The 23328-nt window shown below is 43.7% G+C and overlaps 1 protein-coding gene across 2 annotated transcripts in view; it reads left to right on the top strand.

The window, feature by feature from the left end:
* Positions 1–8186: 8186 nt before the first annotated feature.
* Positions 8187–23328, top strand: part of EBF2 (EBF transcription factor 2) — a 125981-nt gene continuing 110839 nt past the window's right edge. For both annotated transcript variants that reach the window (XM_074559183.1, XM_074559184.1), the window contains exons 1-6: positions 8187–8800; positions 10940–11096; positions 12062–12125; positions 12389–12444; positions 12802–12875; positions 18688–18756. In XM_074559183.1, the coding sequence (XP_074415284.1) occupies positions 8670–8800; positions 10940–11096; positions 12062–12125; positions 12389–12444; positions 12802–12875; positions 18688–18756 (551 nt within the window). In that variant the 5' untranslated portion in view covers positions 8187–8669. The remainder of the gene's footprint in view (positions 8801–10939; positions 11097–12061; positions 12126–12388; positions 12445–12801; positions 12876–18687; positions 18757–23328) is intronic.

A 23328-nucleotide genomic window follows, 5' to 3' on the forward strand; every position in this document is an offset into this window, starting at 1 on the left:
AAATATCAAGTCCTGAGTGCTTTGTAGGTTTGAGGCAGTGCACATATCCAGGGCTGTCCCTCCTGTACGTTACAGGGCTTGCAAGCGTTGTGGGATGAAGAGAGGTGAGAATGTTGACTTCGTGTTCAGAAGGCTTAATTTATTATTTTATGATATACATTACATTATGACTATACTAAAAAGAATAGAGAGAAAAGTTCTCTGAAGGCTGGCTAAGCTGAGAATAGAAAAGGAATGAATAACCAAGGGCTGTGTCTCAGCAGAGAGTGAGACCCAGCTCGGCCGTGAGTGGTCAGTAAATCCAAACATCCACCCGAGACCAATCCCAGATGCACCTGTTGCATTCCACAGCAGCAGATAGCCATTGTTTACATTTTGTTGCTGAAGCCACAGCTTCTCAGAAGGGGGAAAAATCCTAAAGAAAGGATTTTTCACAAAAGATGTCTGTAACACCTGTAGGGTGATGTCCTCTTTCCTTCTGTCCTCTGGGTACTTGGACACTGCTCTGACCAAATGGGAAGTGGAGGGGAAAGTCAGTGAACATCAAGTTCTTTAGTTACTTACTAATGACATGGTGTCATCCTAATGATAGTGGAGCCCTGGAAAAAGTTAAAGATAGAATCTAAAATGTTAAGCTTTGTGTTTTCCCAGATCAACTGCACCTGTGTGAGCAGTATGATAAATTATATAATTGTTAGATGTGATGATTGTTTAGTAATTAAATATAATTATTATATAAGCATAAGAAGAATAATGAGAAACTATGTTGGAAATTCAGAGGGAGGCTAAATCTATGTATACAATAGAACAATATAAGTTTAATAATTAACATGAAAGTTATATAATGATAGAGTATAAAACATGATCATTTCGGATGTATGGTGGGAGTCAGATTTGGGTTGAATATACCCCTGGCACCCAGAGCTCTTAATAAAAAATCCCTCTGTGATTATGTGGTTTTGAATGCTAACACTAAGTGTTCTGAGGTTGTATTTTCTCCTCCTGGCTTCCCTGTCTGTGCCTCTGCTCCATCTTCATTCCCCTCATTGTTTCTTCTAAACTTTGGATTGTGAGCAGTGCAATGAAGGAGCTTTATCTCATCTGGGTTAGACCTAGATCCTGTACTAGGATGGTGTAAAAGCACAAAGTCAGTTGAAAGCATCATAATTTGGTGCTTTGGCCTCCAAAATGAGGTATCAGTGGAGGCAGAGGACAGATAGAAAATCTTGAAGGTTTGTGACGTCTTAAAGATGTGTGACATGCGTTTGACCAAGCAAATTGCTCAGTCCATCCACAGCAATGGTCACTAAACACTTTTCTGATGCTCACGTGCCTCAAGATGATGCTGAAGACAAAAAATGACCTTGGCTGATCCCAAGTCCCCAGGACATCAGTGACAACAAAAGAGATGAGGATGTTCAGGGGGTTTCAGTGCACCCTGAGCTGACCCAGCTCTGTGGTCCACAGGCAATCTTTGGCCTTAGGGAAGGAAAACACCCTCTGTTGTTTTCAAGAGCACGTGTTCAGAGCATCTGAAGGCTGGAATATGTTGAAGCATATGGCATATAATTTCCTTCCTTTCATTCACAGGCTGCAGCAAGATCAGTCCTGGTAAGAACAAGCTCCAGCTTTCTTTTGAAGATATTTCTGTAGCCATTTCTGTCTAGCAAGCAGAGCTAGAAATTCAGAAATAGAATCATATTATTTAGTAAAAGATATTATTTTTACTCACCTAACTGATGAAAAGGTGATGGTTTACAACCAGGCTGAGCAAATTCTTTTAAGTATCAAAACTGTTTAGGTGTGAGAAACTTTCAAAGCATTGCAGTTCAGCCTGTTAAAATCAGTGATGAAAGAAACAGTTCAAATGGTAAATTGTAATTAAATAGTGCAGAAGGCCTAAAACTCTGGGAAAATTTCTTACCTTCTGGTGGATAATGTCTAGACTAATCTAGATTCTGATTACTTAAATTTTGAGCTTTTGTTTTTGGTTTTTTACTGGTTATGGGAAGTAAATATGGAAGAAACTGATGAGAGGAGCTGGTATCACATAAAATCAGCTTCCCTGCTTCTGATACAAGTGCAAATCTTCTCACAGTCAGAATCTGGCTGTGTAATTTGGCAGCTTTTGGAGTGCAATGTACTGAGATCCTGTTGGCTTTCTGCAGTGAGGTGTGTTAATAGTTCTGTTCCACCAAATAACCTGAAGTTTCTTTGTTTAATGTGCTTCAAAGAAGAGCTGAGCTGTCTCTCCAAGGTTGTAAAGCTTTAATTGTAGAATTTTGGGCTTTTAAAAGCCTCTTTCTTGTAGCTTATGGAAAGAATGTAGAAATAGTCAGATTAGATTAGATTTTTGTTCTGTGTATTTTATTTTAGCTTCTGTTACCAGACGCTTTAAAAGAAGGCACAGGACACTTTCCAGGAGGCAGGTGTTATGATTATTGATCATACAAGTGATTTTCCTAATCCTAATGTGCCCCACCTATCCTATCAATCAAGGGCAAAGCTGGCAAATTTGTAGTTAAACACAATTTGCCTATTCCTGCTACAATACCAGTTTGCATCAAAATTGTTTTATGCAATTTTATATCCCTGTCACTCAAGAGTATTCTAGTTTAAATGTTAGGTTGTACTTCATGGAAGAACTACAGAAATCTGCAGTTCTTATATTTTTAAATACTATTTTAAAAGAAAGGGTTTTGTCTAGCGAGTTGCTTGAGGTTTGCTGACTTTTGAGCTGGCAAAGTGTCCCTGTGGCATCGCTTGAGAGTGACTGTTCATCTAATTAAAGTGAGACACCTGTTTAAGGCAGAGCTGCATTCAGTTGAGTCAAGAAATAAAAATTAGGCCCTCACTGTGCAGATGTTTGAGCATGATGTTAAGCATGTCTGTATTGTCAAGTAATTCTTGTAAAACCACTTGAATGACTAGAGTAGGTTAAGTGCCACTATAACAATGTTTGCAATTCTGGGGACCACTTTTATTTGGTTCATACGTTAATGAATTAATTGAATTCTGGTCTTCAGTATGTCTGCATTTATCCAGTTGCTTGTGGAGACTCTTTCTGACATCTGGGGTTGGGTCCTAAGCACGCACCTGGAACTAGAAAGGCTGTGATAATCTAAACTCCTTCCTGATGAATATTTCAGCTAGTTTATATACAAAGACATATTGAAAAGTTTATTTTGATTGCTTTCCATAAAGTGCAAAATGAGGGAGAGGATCCCAGCACAAATATACACCCTCTTCAAGTATTTTTCCTGAGTGTGGTTGTTGCTTCAAACCTCCATGTGGTTACAAAAACAAACTTCAGTGCTACGACTCCTCAAATCTGCATTATAAAGTAAAATGGAACACACACTCCCCATGGTAAAATATTATTTGCTAACGTGTTCCAAAACTATGCTAGGCAAAAGGCAGTAAAAGTATCTTTTAAAATAAAAAAGTTGGATATAAAATGTAGCAGATGTGTTTTTCTGTTCTAGTGAAAAGAAAAACACCTACTTATTGGAATGAACAGGATACTCAGAAGTGGATCTGATGGATACAATGTTTTCTCTCTTTTGGGAAAGATGAGGTGGGGAGGACGTTATTAAATGTTTACTTATGCGTTTGTAAGTTTGAAAGCATTCCTTTGTTCACTGCTTATAAATATGATTGGTGAAATCTCTGCAACTGGCAGTTTGTGAGGGCTGATGAGTGTGGAGAGCTGCCTCCAGTAAATAGTGCCTTTATGGTGCCAGAGGGAAGGGGGGGAGAGAGAGGCAGAGACCAGGTAGGCTTCACAATTTTCCAGCTATAAACCTTGTTTCTGCTTATTTACTGATGGCCTGGGGAGGCTGTGATGAGGATCTATTGTTTTATACTTGGGAGTTCAACTTTTTCCAGCAGAGAAAAAGTTGGAGAGTTCTCTTCTGAGAAATGTGTTGATTGTAGTTTATAATAAATATAACGGAAAGCACTGCAACACTTTAGACCCTGTTCTGCAGTTTCCACCGTTAAGAACTCAAGTTGCTTTTAGGATTTAGTTGCTCCCACCTGAACCACTTTAAACCTCCCCTGTTAATAAGCATTTTTTCATTCTGTATGTTTTTATTTTAGTTACATGGAGAGTCTTGTAAATCCAGAGTAGTCTTGCATCAGCTGGAGCAATTTTCAGCTCTGGTTCTCTCTGCAGTGCTCTGCCCTCCTCACACTCCTCATTCCACAGCTTAGGACTCAGCCTGCTCCTGATTTTTGTAGCCACATTTCTGTCACAAGCTGCAAGCTATCCCATGCAAGTAAATATTTTGTTTATGCTGATGTTCGGCTCTTGAAAGTTTTTTTCGGGGACTTCTTTGTTTGGTAAATACCGTTACTGTATTGCCCAAAGTGCAATTGATGTGTGCTTGAACACATGGCTCAGAACTTGAAGCTGTTACCAGCTTAAGAAAACATTTCTAAAAGGCACATTTATTTTTCTGGTACAGGTGTACTGGAAAAATGAACCTTCCAGTGAGATTAGTGGATAAAGAGGAAAATATATTAGTTGTCCTTCTCCGTTCTGACACTCATAATTTTAACCTCCAATTCGTTCCCTTGAGGCACCTGAAGGTTGGTGAATTCTCAAAAATGAATAGGAACAAGAATTAAATGTTTCCTTCCAAGTGTCGTCTTTAGCATTAGTTCACTTTTTTTTTTTTTTTTTTTTTTTCCTTCTGGCATTCTCCCTCAAACCTGAGAGGAAATAATAGCACTTAAGGTTATGCTTTTAAATGGGTTAAATATTATCTTCTATCCATCTTTCTTCCTGCTGGGAGTTGCTGAGATGTGCCGAGGAGCGAAAGTTGACTCCGGTGTATGAAACGACGCTGCTAAAAACCTGCTAACAAAGCCGAGCATCTCTCTTTCCCACGTCAAATGTGCCTCACCTGTCACTTTGGCCCCTGCATGTGGAAACGAGTGCGGCAATCCGGAGGGGAATAACTCTTCCTGCAGGAGGGAATGAGCAGCACTCACCGAACCAGTTGCTTTCCAGCCTCTCACACCCACCCCCGCCCCGCGCTTTCTCTTTCAGTCCGAGCAGGAAAATCGCTCGAGGCGCTCGGCAGAATGAGCCCCGCTGGATGGAGAGCCGTGGGGATTCGGGGCGGCCGGGAGGGACCCCGAGCCCGGGGGGTGCCCGGCCCGAGCCCTTCCCCTCCCTCCGCCCGCAGCTCCTCTGCCTCCGGAGCCCCTTCCCCAACCTCCGGCTCCCGTTTGTAGCTGCAATTGTATTTAGGGCTCTGCAGATGCTCTGCTGGACTCTCCTCGCGCTTTCCGGGGGCTGCAGGGCTGTTTTGGGGCTGTTTTGGGGCTGTTTTGGGGCTGTTTTCCCTCCCGGAGTCCCGCGGTGCCCTTTACCTGCCGGCGGATCCGACTCCCCGAGCCGAACTGCGCCAACCTCTAAAGCGCAAATCCAGATTTATCGCCGATCGCACGGGTTTAAACACTGCTTTTTCTCTTTCTTTTTTTTTTTTTTTCTTCCCGGAATGAATTTGCATCAGAAGAGTCCGAGCGATGGGCTTTTCGTTTGGTTTAACTACAATTTTGGCTTGAAACGGGGAGTCTAGGTCAGGAGTCTACAATTTCAGAAGTATTCAAGGACTCCCGTGCTTTTGCAGCGTATCTTAAAGGCAGGAAACTTGGTCGGGGGACCGAATTCTGTCCCTGAAGGCGCTTCCCTGCCCGGAGCGGTGCAGCTCCCCCGCTTGAGATGGTGGGGAGGGGGCGGCCCACGGCCGCAGCCCCCGCGGGGCCGGAGGGGACGAGGCTCCCGCATCTGCGCCCCGAGCGCCGAATTGCGGCGGCAGCTGCTTGGGGCGAGGGGAGAGCTTCCCCCTGACCTCGCTGGTGGCCTCTGACCCGCAAGGATCCCCCCTGCGAGCGGGGTCCCCCGGGGCCGGGCACACGAGCCCCCTTTGTTCGCGGGGCTGCAGCCCCCGGCCCGGGGCTGGACCCGACCTGGCGGGATGGGCTCGGCTTCATCTCCTGGGGCGGTGGGCTCGGCTCATCAGGGCGCGTTCTCCCCTTGCGAACTCATCGGCCAAGGTTGCCGCGAGAGGGAATTCCGCCCCCTCCCCTTGCGCCCCTGCCTAGGGGTTAGGAACAAACGTAGGAAGGGTCGGAGCGGTATTGCCAGAAATTATCTTGGGGCTTTTATTCGAGGAAATGTATTCACGCATATTGCAAAATGGTAAAAAAGCCCCGCTATAATATGCCTTACCATCGCCGATATATTTATCTTACATGCTCTGGTTTTTCACTTTTTAAAAGTATTAAAAGAAATATCTTGCCCTGTTTGGGCTTTCTAATACCGAGAAATTGCATCTCAGAGGTGCTAAGATCATATCTTGAAAGATTAACCTGCACCCTCTAGCTCCGTCAAACTGCTGTTGCTTTTCTCTAATGTTGAAATAACGCCAGCCTCGCCTTTTGCTAACCTGGCAAAATCATTTCCTGCATATTTATCAATTTGGGGAGGTGGGTTAGCATGGCGAATTTCCCTGAACAAAGATTGGGTGAGATGTATTAGTTCATCCAATACCATGTCTGTCACTTATGTAGACAGAATAAATCTGAGTCCTGGCTTTGCCCTCAATCGTGCCTGAATTAAGGATACATTTTAATGAAAGTTTCATGGGAAGATTTTAATTTGAGATTGTTTTTGGAGACAACTGTGTAAAACTCCGTGAAAATAAACTTGCATTTAATAGGTGGCATTTTGAATCGCGGCTAAACGTAGATGGAAGGAGTTCCGATTTATTTGGAAATGGAAATTATACTTCGATCCCGTTTAAAAAAAATATCCAGCAGGTTAAAGAGAGGAGCTGCACATAATGAGTCAAGGAAATCCTTGAATCCTAGCGCTGTGCCTTTAACTACCGAACATCTGATTCCCTCATCTGGCAGATGGTCTCTGAGCACAGATTTGCATTCATTGTCTTGAAATCTGTTTTCGCGTTGGTGTTATATAGATTTCAGAGGCAGATCTATACAGAGATCAGAATACAAAAGGGCCAGGAGGAAAATATCTCCAAGGCAGGGCAGTTTTAAGAAATAAACTAAAATAAACGCAGACGTGGGTATGGTCTCGGGTCACCGCGGGCCGGGCTGGGCAGAGCTCCGGTTTCCTTTAATGGGAAATGCTGCCTACACGGGATGTTAGAAAAAGTTCTAAGGTGAGACCTGACAGCTCTCAGGGTGTAACTTTGGAGTCTGCCGGGTGCCTGGCAGCCTTGGGCTGGCTCTTGCCCCTCAGGCAGCCTCTGCCTGCACCCTCCCCCAGACCCATGGCTCTCCCTCTGGGCAATTTTTCATTTTAAATCCCGCGCCTGAGAGCGAAGCGGCCGCTGCCCCTTCGGCCGCTGTGGCAGCCAGGGCGGTCGGGAGGGCACAGCTCGCTGCTCTCAGCGCAGTTTGGCTGCTCTGGGGCAGGACAGGTCCGGGTGAGGCTGCCGGGGCACGGCAGTGAACCCAGGACACCGCGATGAGCCCGGGACACCGCAGTGAGCCCGGGACACCGAAATGAACCCGCGGCTCCCGTGCCCGGCTCCGCCTGTCCCGGGACGGGCGCGCTCCTCCCGCTCCGGCCCCGGGCTTCCAGTGCTCTCTGTGCGGGCTGGGGCAGCACTGCTCGGTGTGAGGCTGCCGGTCCCTGGCCATAACCTATCCCGATAACCCGTCACGATAAACCGCTGTTCCCGTGCCCGGAATTCGGCAGCCGCGAAGCGGGCGGCGGGCGTGCTCCTTGCAGCCCAGTCCCGCAGCTTTAGCACAGTTTGTGCGTTCTGGGGCAGCACCGTTTGCTGTGGAGCTGCGGGGCTGTGGCGATAAACCCATCACGATAAACTCGCGGTTCCTCTGCCCGTGCTCCAGCCGTGCCAGCGTGGGCGGCGGGCGCGCTGTTTCCAGCCCGGTGCCTCTGCTTTAGCACGGTTTGTGCGGTCTGGGGCAGCACGGCTCGCTGTGGGGCTGCCGGGCTGTGACCGTGACCCGTCCCCACAGCCCGATCGCGACATCCCGGTCGCGGACAGCCCCGGGCGCGCTCCCTCCAGCCCGGAGCCGCGCGGGGGGCGGAGCGCGGCCTCGCCATCCGACCAATGGCGGTGCGAGATGCAAATGAGATATCCTTATGTGGCATGGACCACGCCCCCCGCGCCGCCCCTGTGGCCATTGATGGCGCGCGGGAAGCACCGGGCGGGACCGGCCGCGCTCCGGCCCCGGCGCTGCTGCGATCGCCCCGCGAATCGCGGCTTTCCCCCTTCCTTCCTTCCCTCCTTCCTTCCTTCTTCCTGGATTGGGCAGCGATCAATCCTTCTCCCCGTTGTCTGTTTGAGGAACAGGTGATCCTCGTTAGCGGAGATCTGTTTCTGGATGCGGCTCCCTCGTGTGCGTGTGAAGGATGATGATACCCGGCGAGGCTGAATCAGCGTAACTTTCACTTGGCAAGAGGAAAAACTTACTTCCCCGCTTGAAGGCGTTAAAAACACGAAGCGTTAAAAAGCAGAAGAAGTTGGTTTTAAAGCTGAACTTCATTTTCCTGGGATTTGTGTGTCAGATTCAAAGGCTGCGTCGACTTGTTTTGCTTTATTTTCCTTCTCCCTTATCTCCCAAAAGGAAACTGTTGCTAGTTTGCATAGACTTTTTAAATGTTTGGAATTCAAGATACTTTAGGAAGAGGACCAATTCTGAAAGATAAATCTCTAGGTTCTGAGATGGATTCCGTCAGGTCCTGGGTCAGAAACGTTGGGGTTGTGGATGCAAACGTAGCAGCACAAAGGTAACAGTGACTATTTCTCTCCCACTTTACCTCTGCTTGTTTGTTTCGGTTTTTTTTTTTTTTTTTTGTTTTTTAAGAAAATCTTTTCATTTTGCCCCGTTGTTAGCACTTGATATTAAATTTATTCTTTTCCTCTCTGTCCTCCTCCCGATCTTCTCCAGTCAGCAAAAAGTGCAGGTTGGAGCTAGAGCTAGGCAGCAGCGCTCCAAAACCGGGGAGCATCAGGAGTCCTAAAACCCAGAGCGGGGCTCAGGTGACAGCGAGACGGGATCACCCTTTTATTTTCTGCCCTAGGAAGATGCGTGGGGCTCTGGATTGGTTGTTCCCAGCTATCCAGGGTACTCCTCCCTCCTTGCTCGGCCACGCAGCCGAACAGAAGGGGACCAAGTTTGAATTAACTTCAGTGCAGATGTCAAACCCGAGCTCCCCCGGCCCGCGTTGTTTCGTTTAATTCACGGTGGGCATTGCCGAAATCATCACCCGCGGTTTCAGGGCAGGGCACGGGCACGGGCACGGCGGATCCCGCACCCTGCGGCCATCCCGTGCCCGCAGCACCTGCCCGAGCTCCCAGAGGTCCCTGCTGGGCTGAAATGGCTCCGAACATCCCGAAATTGGGGCCTGGCTCTTTGCTTTCTACTTATTCGGGCGGGTTATCACCCTTTTACGCCCCCTTTTTATTTTCTCTTCCCAGCCGAATCAGCACAGGACAGTTATCCCCGTCTCTTCCCGTTAGGGGTAAGATGATTATAACTCTTTGGGGTAATTTTTTTCCCCCTTGGAAAAAAATTCCAGCCCCTCTGGATAACTTAAAAAAAAAAAAAAAAGTTAAGAAAGTAATAGAGTCGGGCAAGACTAAATTGGGAACCCCAGGAGTAAGCAGGATTTTATTTAGTATTAGAGACGAGGTTAAAGGCATGAAACAGCAGAGGGGACTTCAGATGAAGCAGATGTTTTAGAAATAGCACATCCATGCCCCCACCCACAGCCTGATCTGGCAGCAAGGTTTTCCAAGCACCATGGGAGGAGTTATCAGAGTTTCATGAATTTCGATAGAGCGTTTAATAAATACGGTTGAGGGGGAAGAGGTTGATCCTCGAGGAAACTGAAAGTAAAAGGAAACAGCTCCTGACAAGACTCCAATTCACGGGAGCGGTGGAGGTGCAGCTGTGTTGTGCAGCCCGCTGGCATCGCCAGGTTTTTCTCCCAGATATTCCTAACAAACCAATAAATCCCAATTTTTACACGCAGAATGAGAGGAATCCCCAAGCTAGGTGCAGTTGTGGCGGATGTAGTGATTTTGCACCGTACCTCATTGTCAAGGAAAACACAGGGAAACATCTGTAGTGCTCTGAAAGAGCCAAATACTTTTGCCAGTGCCGTGGATCTGTTTTGGGGACTAAAACCCAAAGCTGTCCAACTCCTAACTAGTCGGGCACATAGACTTAATCTGTCTATTAAGTAATTTGGAGGTGCTCGTACTCATCTATTTTCTTCTCAGTAAGTAGAAATTTGCTTTAGGGACAGGGAACTGCAACTAATTTCACAAAGAAATAAAGCTGCAGTCGGGGATATCGTGGGTAAACAGAAGCATTTGAATCTTTCGAAGCAGGGAAATGCGTGGGAAACATCCCAACGTTTTCTGCAGTCAGGGACAAGATTCACAGGAATCAGTTCAAGTCAAACTTTGCAGCCGAGGGAAGAGGCTGCTCTGCTCCAAAGTCGTTGTCTGTGAGCAAAACGAGGTGTCCCGAGTTGCCATCCTGCCCGTAGGAAAGATTTTTAGGGTCGCTTGTTTTCTCCTCCAGGAAAAGGGAGCAGGACCAGGATGTGCAGAGAACATTTCCAGCCCCTCTGGCACTTACAGCGCTTCCCTCCGTGCCGCATTCCGGCAAGGAGCGGTGACAGGCAGGGAAATAAGCGGGGCAAGGAAAACACTCGCTGCCTTTAGCACCAACCCCTCTGTAAATCAGCGTGTCCTGGGCTGTGCAGGGAGCGGGGCCACTCCGAAATTGGGGCTGCAGGGCAGGGACGGTCCGAGCGAGCTCTGCCTTTGCTGTTGTTGTTCTGCCCTTACTGCTGCACAACCTGGTAATGTCTTTGTCTCTCCCCCTCACCCCATCCCGTGTGTTTCCTCCACAGCGGAGTAGCTTTGTCCAGAGCCCACTTTGAAAAGCAGCCACCCTCCAACTTGAGGAAATCCAATTTCTTTCACTTTGTTCTGGCTCTCTACGACAGACAGGGGCAGCCCGTGGAAATAGAGAGGACAGCTTTTGTGGACTTTGTAGAAAATGATAAAGTAAGGCTCCTTACTCTTCTTCTTCTTTTCCTCTCCAATTTTGATCTTCTCCCCCCACTGAGCTGCCAGCTTCTAATACCTATGAAATAATATAACCATGGTTTGGTCAAGGTTCAGGTGCTGTGGTAGAGCTGTAACCCTGTGTGTGCTGCTGTAGTTAAAAAGGGTTGGAAGCCGCTGCTCTGTATCGTGAATTTCATACACCCACTAAAACTAAAATAAATAAAATTCATGGGGGATAAATGCACTTAGCATTTTTTACCTACCACATCTGCCAGGTTTTATTAGTACCCAAACAGAAGTGGAATCTGACCTGTACATATGTCAGATTATTGTTGAGTGTGGTTATATGTATTTCCTAAGGCTCCAAAGTCAATGGCAGGACTTGAAAAGCATTTGCTTTTGGATTTTAATTCCATATCTTGACCACTTTCCATTTTTTCTGTTATTTTCTTAGCCATGAACAAGATTTTTTTGAACTGTGAATCATAAGTAATTATTTTACAGGAAATTACATTAAAAAGGGACATAAGAAATATCCCTGTAACACAACGTCCAGGAAATAAATATCAATTTTGACTCAAAGTAACACTATTGAAAAGCGATGATCACAGTAAAATCAAAAGCCATTGTGTTTTCCTGGAGTCAATCTGCTTTATATTAAATTATTTGAAATGCACAAATTCTTCTCAATGTATTCCCTTGAAAAAGTTGAGAGCATAGTGGCAAATAAAAGAGGGAAAGAAGTTCTTGAACTCCTACAGGAGAAGATGTCAGGAGTATTTTGTAGTTTGTCCTGGGTCACTCGGAAGGTTAATACATCCCAATCAGTGGATTCACCTCTTGGAATTTTAATCAACTTTGTTGTCACTTCCATCATGATTATCAGCTCTTGCATTTTAAATGTGCCAAGTGTAAGTTCTGGAAGGATTTTTGCCCCCTCCTTTTTTCAAATTCCCTTTCAGGAGCAAGGCAACGAGAAGACGAACAATGGCACGCACTACAAACTCCAGCTGCTCTACAGCAACGGTGAGCGCCCTTCCCTGGCCCCTGCTGGGGCTGTGCAGCGAGCAGGGTCTGCCCGTGGGTGCTGTGGTGTCCAAAATACACCGAGAGTCCTTTGCATGAGCCCCTTCAGCTCAGGGATGGGCCCTGGGGTTTGGATGGGCTTGGGAACCAGAACTACCTGGGATGCTGAGGGTGTCCGACACGGCACTGAGCGCGTTTGCTCTGCTGCTCTCAGGGCAAGGTGCCTGTGCAATGTGATTTATCCCTGCTCTCCCTCGCTCCAGGTGTCAGGACAGAACAGGATCTCTATGTGAGGCTCATTGATTCTGTCACCAAGCAGGTGAGCAGGGCTGATCTGTGCCATGCTGTCCTGTCCCACCTCATCTTTCCTGTTTGCTCAACATTTCCTTGCATGTTTTTCCTTCTCTGTTTCATTTTGATCTCTTGCTCAGCTGTATTGCAGACCTATTTTGGAGAGTAATTGAAAATTGTGCTCTTAAGTCTCTTTTTTCTCCCTCTGTGGGCTGTTGGTTTTTATCCACTTTGCAGCAATATTTCTGTAAAGCTGTTTTCCCTGCACATAAAGGGGAAGATGTTTGTTTGCAGGTCATAAAATCCCTTCCCCTCACATCTGAAGATTCTAAGGAATAAATAACCCCTGATGCTCCTGTCTTAACCCTTCTCTTAATTTTTGTAGCCCATAACTTACGAAGGGCAGAACAAGAACCCAGAGATGTGCAGAGTGCTGCTCACCCACGAAGTCATGTGCAGGTAAGATGACTTGATTAACACATCAAGCTCATTTTGTGAGCTTTGCTTCCCAAGATGTTGGAAGAGCCTCTCCAAGGAAATTTTAAGTAGGGAGATTTTGATTTTGTTGTTTGTTTATTTTGTTGCTGGCTCAGAGAAGGTCTTTTTGTAGGAAGACTCTGTCTTTATGTGGGTAATGCTTGCTTGGGTTCAAACAGATTTTTGGGGCAGGTTTCCTACTTTTTTGCTATTAATTTTTCCTGAAGGAGATTCAGCAACCACAGCTGCACTATTTTTGTTTAAAGTAGGCCTTTGCATGTGTTGTTTAAATCAAGACTTTTATATGCTTATTGCTCATAAAATTTCTGCTCACCTTATGAGAATGAGAAGTTTAATTTATATATTTTTGCCTGGAAACTGCAGGATGTTCTTAATGCAATTTTCTTTGGTGAAATATTTTCATTTTCTCAATTAAAGTGGCATCATTAATGTTCTTTAATTTTGGGCAGTTCTACCCCACAAGAAAAAAACCCTCAAACCCTTCCTTTCTCTACATGTGAACAATATTTAGGGGCCTTCTACTTTTTAATTAAAACAAAAAAAAAGGACACTATTTTTAGCATTTAAATTTATAAATTAGAGGGTGAAATGACTTGAGGATGTTTTTAATAACTTTTGTTTAAGTCTGAACTTACATGTACCTTATGTATGTATGTCATGCTTCCATGGTAACTTATTACTTTTCCTGTTCTCGGGTAATTAAATTTTTTTTCAATACATATAATAATGCAAACAGTCAATGTTCTTGTATTAAAATGTGCTAAAATGTGCATAGAACGTTCATAAAACAAGAGACAAAACCCATTCGTGACCTTTATTATACCCAGTTTGTGATTTATTTTGTCAGTGGGAGAGGGTTAAGCTGGTGGACTCAATGTTGCTTCTTTTAATGGCTCAGCTTGCTACCTGATTGTTGTTTTTTTTAATTAAAGTAGCCTTTTTAAGTTAATGTAGCAGTGAGAGAAGCCTATTTGAACAGAGTTTTTATCAAGGGAAAGTCTTAGTTTCAGTACTTAATTATGTCAACAATTCTGTTACTTTTTCATAGAATATGAATCAGGTGTTCAGTGTGAAACAAATGCATTGTTTCTCTGTTGTGTGTAGCTCTCCTTAATTAAGTAAATTTGCTTTTGAGCAGTATTTTCATATTTATGCCCAAACACCATGTATATCACATATTAGGGTTGCACTGGGTGGGCTTTACAAGGGTCTGGTGATGTAGTGGAAAAGATCAAAGGTGGATAAGGGACTTTCTGGCACATTTAGAACTTGTGTATATAATTATATACATATATGTATATATGCGTCCATGCTGTTGAAAGGTTTCACTATAACCAGTGAAAATTAGAGAAGAAAAGTCTGATTTCTCGTGCAATGGGCTTGTGGTTTGTGATAACATAAGAGCAGTGAGCCCATTTCTTTTCTCCCCTCTCCCTGCGCAGAGCGCAGCTCTGGTTTGGGAGTTCAAGTATTTCAGCACCTTCTCATCCAAATGGACATGTTTGATTTAAAATTAATTTGGGCTTTCCCCTTGTTTCCTCTCCCTGCCTTTATGGTATCAAATGCTCTGCTCAACTTTAATATTTCTGAGCTCCAGTGATGCCTGCAAACCTCCTCCGTGCTTGATTTAAGGTAGCATTGCACAAATCTAAGCTATTATTCTGATTATTCTCAGCTCTGCTGCTTGATAGATTAACCAAGGAAGAATTACAACTCAGGGACATCCTTCCCATGTAAAACACAGATTAGTGAAGGGAATCAAAAGCACTCTGTAACCTAATGAAGACATTTGATTTTAAATGTCGTGTTTTCCTGAAGTATCTCTGAGCAGGACGCTGTGTATTCTGAAGAGGCATTACACACATCACTTTGAATAATGCCAGGGGAATGGCTCCAACTCTAGTTAAACTTGACATTTTATTTTATTTCTTTTAAGTACAATAATCAAATCTTTCTCATTGTGTGCTGCTTAAGTGGCAGCATCAATTTTTAAAGCCTCTAGTTTAGTTTGCATTAGGAACAGTACATAAAATTTTAATGCACTGTACCCACTCTGCTGTCGAAATTGATGCCTACTGCTTCTGAAAAAGAAAACAAGAAGGGTCTGTCTGTCTTTCTGCTCCTCTTCCAATCCTCCCTGGTAGAAGGTAGGGATTTTTAGGGGGGATTTTTCTGTACATAACCACACATGAAGATATTTTTTGCTGTGTGGAGACGAGCTCCTCGGAAAGTGCCCGTCTCTCCCTCAGACGGTGACAGATGCCTGCTTAGCAGGAAAGTTGTCTAAATATTGATACGGCTGCACCAATCTGTCACAGCCATTGAAAGTCCAGCTCTCAATAATTAGTGCTTTCAGGGCTTCCAGTGCGAGCCTCCATTTATTCATTTCCAATCTGAATTTTTTTTTTTTTCCATTTGCTTCTTATGGCCTAATAGGAACAGTTCCTATTAGGTGTGTTTGTGTGGAATAAAACATCCTGGGGGCTGGAAATCAAGGTAAAACACCTTCCTCTCCTGGAATAACTCCCCCTCCATCCTCTTCCTTTTCTTCCAATTATCCACTAAGAGGAAACTCGTTGTTATGCTGCTGCCAGCAGCCCCCTACGCCCTCAATGCTCAGAGGGTTAAAAGGTATTATAATTCGAACAGAAGTAGTCTCAGGGTCTACAGCTGGCTAATAACAGAGTTGTATTGAGTGGAGTGAGCCCCACAGCTGTGACTTTCGCCACAAGGCTCAGACTAGACGGGAGCTCTAATCAGCTGGGCCAGGCGGCCACTGGGGCCCGCGTCTTTATCGGCCAGATGGTGTGAATTTAGACACTTTTGTTATGCAATTGCAGGGAGGAGTTGGGCAGAAGAAAACAAAACAAAGGCCACCATGCTGTGAGCTTATTTGAGTTTGAAATTAGAGACAGATTTTTTTTTTTAATTTTTTTTTTTTGGTGTTGGGGTGAGGGATGAATTTTAAAACCATTTTAGTCAAGCACGAGGAGGGGAAAGGATGGGAGTTTGGCTTTGGCATGGGGTTTTTGGGGTGCTCCGTTTGTAGGGCTGGGGTTGTCCCTGGGAACTTTCTGTGTTTGGTTTTAATTTTTTCTGGACCATTCTTAACATAAACCATCACTTTCACCATGTTGATCTCACTAGAAGAGAAAATATAACAAGAAAAGATATGGAAAATCATCTTAAGCCTTGATATTCTTGTCTTAAGCAAATGAGCGTCTCTAAAAGTGTGTTCCCAGCCCAACACTGTGGCAGAAATGTAAATGTTGGTGAAGTTATGCCAATAATTTGCTTGAAGAGAATATTGAAGGCTTGATCCTGGACCACCAGTGTTTGGGGTTTTGGCTTTGACTGAAATTGGAACTGGTCAATTCTGTTACAGACAGCACTTGTGAAACCAACCAAGTGGAAATGTTACTGCTTGGATATGGGGTGAAACTCTTGGAAATGGGGATTTAAAGATTTAAGAGGTATTTTTGCTATAATGTTGGGCTGAAACATCCTCAGTCCCACTCTGATTTATGTGCAAACAGTAATTCCTTCACTGGAAGTGGCTCTTCTCCCTCATCAAGATTTTTTTTTCATGTGTTTGGGCTCAGAAAATACCACGGTCAAAGGGGAAAAAGTCTATCACTTACAAAGATCTTTCCCCAGCTGTGATAGGCATGTAGATATCAGTGAAATATTTGGAGAACTTCAGCTGCAAGCCACAGTTTTAGAGGGAAAATATTTGAATATTACAAACACAAAGTTCAGAACTGCAGTAATAGTGGAAATAGAAATAAAACAAGATGCACTTGCTTCTGAACCCAGCCACATTGTGCTCAGTCTCACAGAATTCATCCTAAAATGCTCTGTCAAGAAGTGCTACCATCCCTGGAATCACTACAGATTTTCTTTTTTTTTTTTGCTTTATTATAATGGCCTGTAAAGCAGCAAAGATTTTATTCCGAATGTTATTTTCCATGTGTTGCTGTACTGGACATGTCAAAGTACATCCCAAACTGATGTTCCTTTGAGAGGATTTTCTGCTTTTTTCAGGGCGTTTATTATAATTTTCTCCTTTAGAAAGCATTCCCATCTTGGCTCCTGGTATGAAAATAGTCCATTCTTTCTAAACTCTGGTTGGGCAGTGAAATCCACAAAAGATGCACTTAAAATAAAGTTGGGAGAGGGAGGGAGAGTGATGCTGTGTGCTGGTGTGAATTACCAGAGCTGCACTGAAGTCGATGGAGCCATGACAATTTACAGCAGCTACAGGGACTGCCCCAGGGATTTTTAAATATTTAGTGTATCCTTTTATTTTAAAAGGAGTAGCATCGATGAATAAGTGCAGGTTTGAGGCAAGGGGAATGTAGGAATGTTGAAACAGTTAGAGCTGTTATTCAAATAGATCTGCTCCTTCCAGATCATGTGGATGGGCAATTCCAGCCCCAGAGCAGGAACTACCTGGAAACTGGAGGAAATGTTGGCATTTTTCATAGCTGAAACAGGGTTTTTTGTGTAAATGCTCATTTTAGGAATTTATAATTAAATATTAGGCAATATAAAGAAAAAAAATCCCCACTTTAATATTTTATTCTGCCTTTAATGAATTAAAGTATTTTATTTATTTCTTATTTTAGTATTTATTTATTTATTTACTTTAAAAAAATATCTTATTGTGCTTGGAATTGCTCCCCAGTGGGGAAGCTCTGACACTCAGAATGCTTGAGAATTTTGCAGATTTATTCAGCACCCCTGTACAAAAACCCACCAAAATTTCTTCATCCCGTGTGTGTAAATTTGAACAGAAACCTCTGCAAAATATGGAAAATATCTTCTAGAAAAATATTTGATCTGGTGACTTTTGAGGGATGTGGGACTTCTGATAGAGACTTTTTAAACTTTTGGGTACATCCATCCGCCCTGACCAATCTTGGCTTTGACTGGAACAAAAAACCTGAGCATGAAAACAGCTTAAATCTTCTCTGTTGCTTCAGATTATTAAAAGTGAGAATTTCAGAGCAAGGACTGTTTTTAAAGTCTGTTTAACTCCTGGTACTCAGCTACTGTGTGTGCAGGAGCACCACCCATGTCAGTGATTATATCAATGGAAATAATGAGCTATTGATTTTAAATTTTTTATTATTATTTATTATAATTAATATTACCACTGAATGTGTATAAATTAATACTTAGTCTTAAGGGTTTATCACTGAAACAATTGCAAAGGGATTGCAAAAGCCAACCTGAAAAACTTCTCTTCCGATCCTTTGTAGGATCTAAATATGTTCAGTTTCTGGCTTTTCATGGAGTGCTGAAGTTTTCAGTAACCATATAAAACTTAGATATTTAATAATAAAAAAATACAGTAATATAAAAAGTATTATTGAAATATATCAAACCATTAGGTTGCTTATAGTTAGTTCTAACACCTTTTGATGGACTTTTAACCCCACATAACCTATTTGGTTCTGCCTGTTAATGACATCTGTTAATCACTTATTAGACCTTTATGAATATCACCTCAGTCTCGAGTGTGGCCATACTGCTTTTCATTTCTGGCTGGGTAATTCAGAATAGGTTACAGGGAGCTAAGTGCCAAACTCCAGCTTGAACCAGCCAGGACTTGGGCACCAATTCCCTTAATTTTCCCTTCTGGAAAGCAGAATTTTTACCCTTCCAGGCATATATGGAGTGCCGAAGGTTTTCTGACAGACTTTGAGCTGGCTCTTTGCTCTCAGCTGTCCCACTGGTTCTTTAATTTTGCTTTACTTTCCCTCTCCAGTCGGTGCTGTGAGAAGAAAAGCTGTGGCAACAGAAATGAGACTCCATCTGACCCTGTGATCATTGACAGGTAGGAGATGAATTCCCATTTTCCTGCAAAAGCATCCCAAAATTGTTGGTTTCCACTTTGAATCATCAGAGATTGTTTCTCACTGGTTATTTGTTGATGTCTGCCATTTGGGGACCTTGACAAAATTTATGTTTATTTTTAAAATGAAATCCTGTTTTTATTGTGACCAAATATTCCATGTGTGCACCTGCAACATTCTCTCCTCACCAGGGATGGGATCCAACTGGATTACTGAGACAGATAAAGCTTTGAGCAGCCTGGCAGCTTCACTAATGTTCTTTAACAAAAGAGCAATATTTTTGTAGAAATGTGGGGGGAAAAGGAGGGGTAGAAAGGCAAAAATGCAACATTAAATCTGACAGGTTTGGGATTGTGAGCAATTTTATGTAGAACAGCTTTGTGTATTACTCAATTTCAGTTCCAGGTTTAGGTTCTTTTGCTAGTTTTTAGGTCAATAACATAAATGGGGAGAACAGCAGTTTGTTAAAGCATGAAGTGGCACTGTAAAAACTGTGTATATTTGGGGGAGCTTAGAAAACTTCCTTGTGGAACTCACTGACATGGAAGGGTTTGAAATCTGGAGTTCAGCAAGGCTCAGACAGGGAAAATAAAACCAGGCAGAGCTGCTTCAGAACGGAGCACACAAACAAGGGCTCCAGAAGGGGAGCAGTAAATAAGGAAAAGCCAGCAAGAAAATGTTTTCCCCCAGATTATTCTGTAGTAACTGTTAAAGGGTTCCTTTTCCCTGAAGCAGATGCTACAAGAGAGCTGATGGTGGAGTGGATTGATTTTAGAGCCAGTTCTGATGCCTGCCGGTGTCTGGCCTGTTCTATCTCCTCCCTAATAAGCTTTATTTGTCACAGTACTTCTGGTGGACTTGTTTTGGTATTCAGAGCAGTGAAGCTAGTTTGAATAAAGATCTGCAATAATTTCCTTTTTTTTTTTTAATCACAGAGTTAATCTAAATAATTTTGGAACTCTGGTGAGGGGATGGGTTCGCCTTCTCCCTTTACCCCATAGTTTTGCCTTTTAATTCTGTGCTCACAAGCTGTGGCTGGGGCCAGAGCAATCCAGAGCAGTGAAATGAGCTCTTTGGGGAGCAGAAGTCCTGGATGTGCCATCTTGACCTTTCCTATGAAATTTCAAGCTTATTTTTGGCTGTGTTGATGCTTGGTATGAATGTGCATTTGGGAACTTTCCAGCCTCAAGTCTGAATTTTCTGGGAAGCAGCTCAGGATGGAAGGCCCTGGATTGAGACCTTGACAGGGACAGTTCCTGCCCCAGCTGAATTTGTAATCCCGAGCCAGCTGCTTATCCTCATGCAAAGTGAAGATTCTGATGCTTCCTGGGGGGCTTTGGGATCTGCTGATGTAAAATGGAATGGAAGCTCTGAGAAAGGACAGGGTTTTTCTTTCTAACAAATGTGTGTAAAATGTGCATCACAAATCACCCGTTGTGTTCAGTGAGTCCCAACCTTTTCTACTTTGTTCTAAGACCTCTCCTAACTTTGTCTAGACCTCTCCTAATTTGTTTTAAGCCCAGAACCTTTTTCCTGCCTGCCCTGCTAACAGCAATAGACATTCTCTTGGCATGGAAGCATCCTCCAGGCTCAGTCTGGCAGTTCTTTTTTGTGTGTTGGTTCTTCCCTTTCTGTGTGTGTCCATTCCAGGTGAACTCTGGAGCTCAGTGAGGGTAGATGAGGGAGGTAAGTCAGGGTTGCAGCCTGATAAAGCTGCTCCATTCAGTTAAAGGCAGTCACTAAATCAGATTCAGGCCACAGAGAGAAGAATTTATCCCAGCTCTGCCCTGCTGTCTGGAGGAGGCTTGGCTTGCTGAAAGAAGCAAAACTCAAAGCTAAATATTATCCTTTTTTTTTACCACTAACTGGTGGTGCAGCATCAAGAGAGTGACTCCTCCTTCTGGCAGAGTTATTTCTGCACAGTTATTTCTGTTCTGCCTCCTCACCCAGCGGAGCAGGGCCTGAGGAGTGAGGGATAATCCTGTGAGCCACATCTCCACCAGCACATGCAATGCAAATCAAGCAGCAGAGCTGTGCTCTGTGCCTGTCTGTGCACAGAGACAGCCTTGGCTCCTCTGTCATCCTCACCCCCCTGCACAGCACCAAAGCACAGCTGAGCTGCACACTCCACGCCTCTAAATGCACCCTCTGGGGTCATTTTTTATTGTCTTTCAAACAAGGAGAGTCCTGTGTGCTCTGGACCTGCTGGACAGCAGCTTAGATTTATTTAGAGGGTCTTTCTAGAGCTTCTTGAAAGGAAAGCACCTCTGCTTAGGGACTTGGCAGCAGGTGGAATGTAATTTCTGAAGTGCACCTTGCAGCCATGTGGATCAATAAATATGGTGATATTTTCAGCTCAGGGATGTCTTCATGGTGGGTTGCTGTTAATTTAAAATGAACCACAGGTTTTCTTTAAATAGTGATTGAAATACAGGTGTTTTTCCCTGGTGTGAAATGATAGGTCAGTGTAAAAATCTGCCATGTACCAACCTGGCTGTGGCATTGTCTCATGTCTCTGGAGAAGGGAAAAAAGGAAAATGGAGAGAGGAGAATTGCAAAAACATCTTTGTGTTGTACAGAGCTCTGCCTAAGCAGTGTGGGCAAAGTGAATCAGAATTTCCATGGAATAAAATTCCAGAATCTTTGAGATTAGAAAAGTCCCTAAAATCACCAAGTTCAACTGTAACACCATCATCAATATAGTGATTTCCCCTTTATTTGTTTCTCTCCCCACTTTTTTACCTGCTGTGTGCTGGAGGGAGACACAATTCCCTGGTGTTCACCAAATCCTGGGGACTTGTAACCCTGTTTGAAAAGCAAGAAATAGTTCAGTGGGAAAAAAATGTCAGCCCTGTTGTTGTTGTTGTTGGGTTTTTTCTCCTCCTTGAAAGAATTCCAAAAGTTCTGATGCTGAATAAAACATTTTTGCAGTGACCTTTGCTCTGGGGACTGGATTTAGATCCGAAGGCCCTTGCAGTTATTTTTCCACTCCCTCTTGGAAATGAGAACGTTTCCATATGAAAGGGAACTTCTCCACTGAAATGCAGTGTGTGCCCTCTCCTGCTGGCAGAGGTGTGCAGGATACATTGGAATATTTTGGTTCCTGTGATGTTCTGAGCCAGAATTCCAGTGTAACTCTGGACAGAATTGGATTTCAGAGGGATGCCTCTGACTAACAGGGATGGCACAGCTCAGATCCCGCAGAGCTGCTGGGAATTCCACAGGAGCACAGGGCTGGAGGGACCTGGGATGGCATTTTTAATCCAGAAGCACTTGCATTCCAAGGTTTGGGACAACATGAGCCAGAATCAGCTCTCAAAATGTCACAGCAAGCTTTAACTTTGTGTGCACAACCAGAATTAGTGAGAGCTAAGCTGGTTCTGGTGTTCCTGTGGTGGATTCATCCTGGATTTCTGCTTGCCTTCGGAAGTCAGTATCTGTGGAATTGGTTGGTTTAAGAGACATCATATATGTAAATATTATCTCTTTTCCCCCTTCTCTCATGGCTGAAGTGCTGGTTCTTGATGTTCCTGGTAGTTCCTTGAAACTGGAGAGTGAATTTTGTGTTTCCTTTATGGAAATTACAGGCAGGGACATGAGATGTGGGTGCTGGGGAACTTTTGGATGGAAGCTCATTCCTTTGAAGATGGCACTTCCAACTGAAAACTGTACTTTGTTACACCTGTGCTAGAATTACTCAGATTGTTGCCTTTCCTACCCTGCTTATGCAAATAAAAAGAACCTTGGTATGAGGATTAAGAGGTCGTGGAAGATGCAAATTAATTTAATTAATCACTTTACTGCAGATTTTCTCTCTCATTGTAGGTGAGTTGTGTAGTTTTGGATATAAATTCATCAAATGGCAATGACCTTTTGATTTTTTTGTTAATTTTCTTTGTATCCTTGAAGATTCAAGCTCTTTAGAGGAGGTTGTTTTGTGTACTTGTTACCCTTAATGCTTTACTGAGTTTACTTAAGCTGTGGTTTAATTGAAGCCTCTGTGGTACAAAGGTGAGTTTTTTAGTTGAAAATGTTGATTTTTTAGTTTTTTACCTTTCCCCCCCACCCTTTTCTAATAGAGAGAACCAGTCAAAAGAAATTTACATGTAATTCAAATGAAACATCTTAAACAGTCAAAAGAAAATTTCACGTCATTCAAATGAATATCTTAATTCAATTAACAATGCAGTGTCAGTAGGGTGGGACAGAATTTTTTTGTTCCTAGAAGGGAAACTTCTCAGAATAGCAGGAAAAGCTGGGAGCACAAACCCTGTGCTGTTTGTGGCTGCTGCCTCTGTGGTCCTGTGCTCCCTTTGGGCTCATGAAATGAGGTCTTTCAGCTCAGGTTCTTTTAGAATCTGAGACATTGGGTCCAATTCCTTCTGCTTTTAACTAAACTCCTTTTCCTAAACTGTTCCTATTTGTCCTGGGAAGGGTCTGGTGTGTGTTGCCACTATAAATAAATTAATATATTTATAGTGATTGTTGCTGGGGGGTGAATGGAGGGGACTGGAGTGGATGGCTGGGATGGAGAGCAGTGTCCAGCATCTCCA

This window comes from Zonotrichia albicollis, chromosome 26, assembly GCF_047830755.1.
Source record: "Zonotrichia albicollis isolate bZonAlb1 chromosome 26, bZonAlb1.hap1, whole genome shotgun sequence".
Lineage (NCBI taxonomy): Eukaryota > Metazoa > Chordata > Aves > Passeriformes > Passerellidae > Zonotrichia > Zonotrichia albicollis.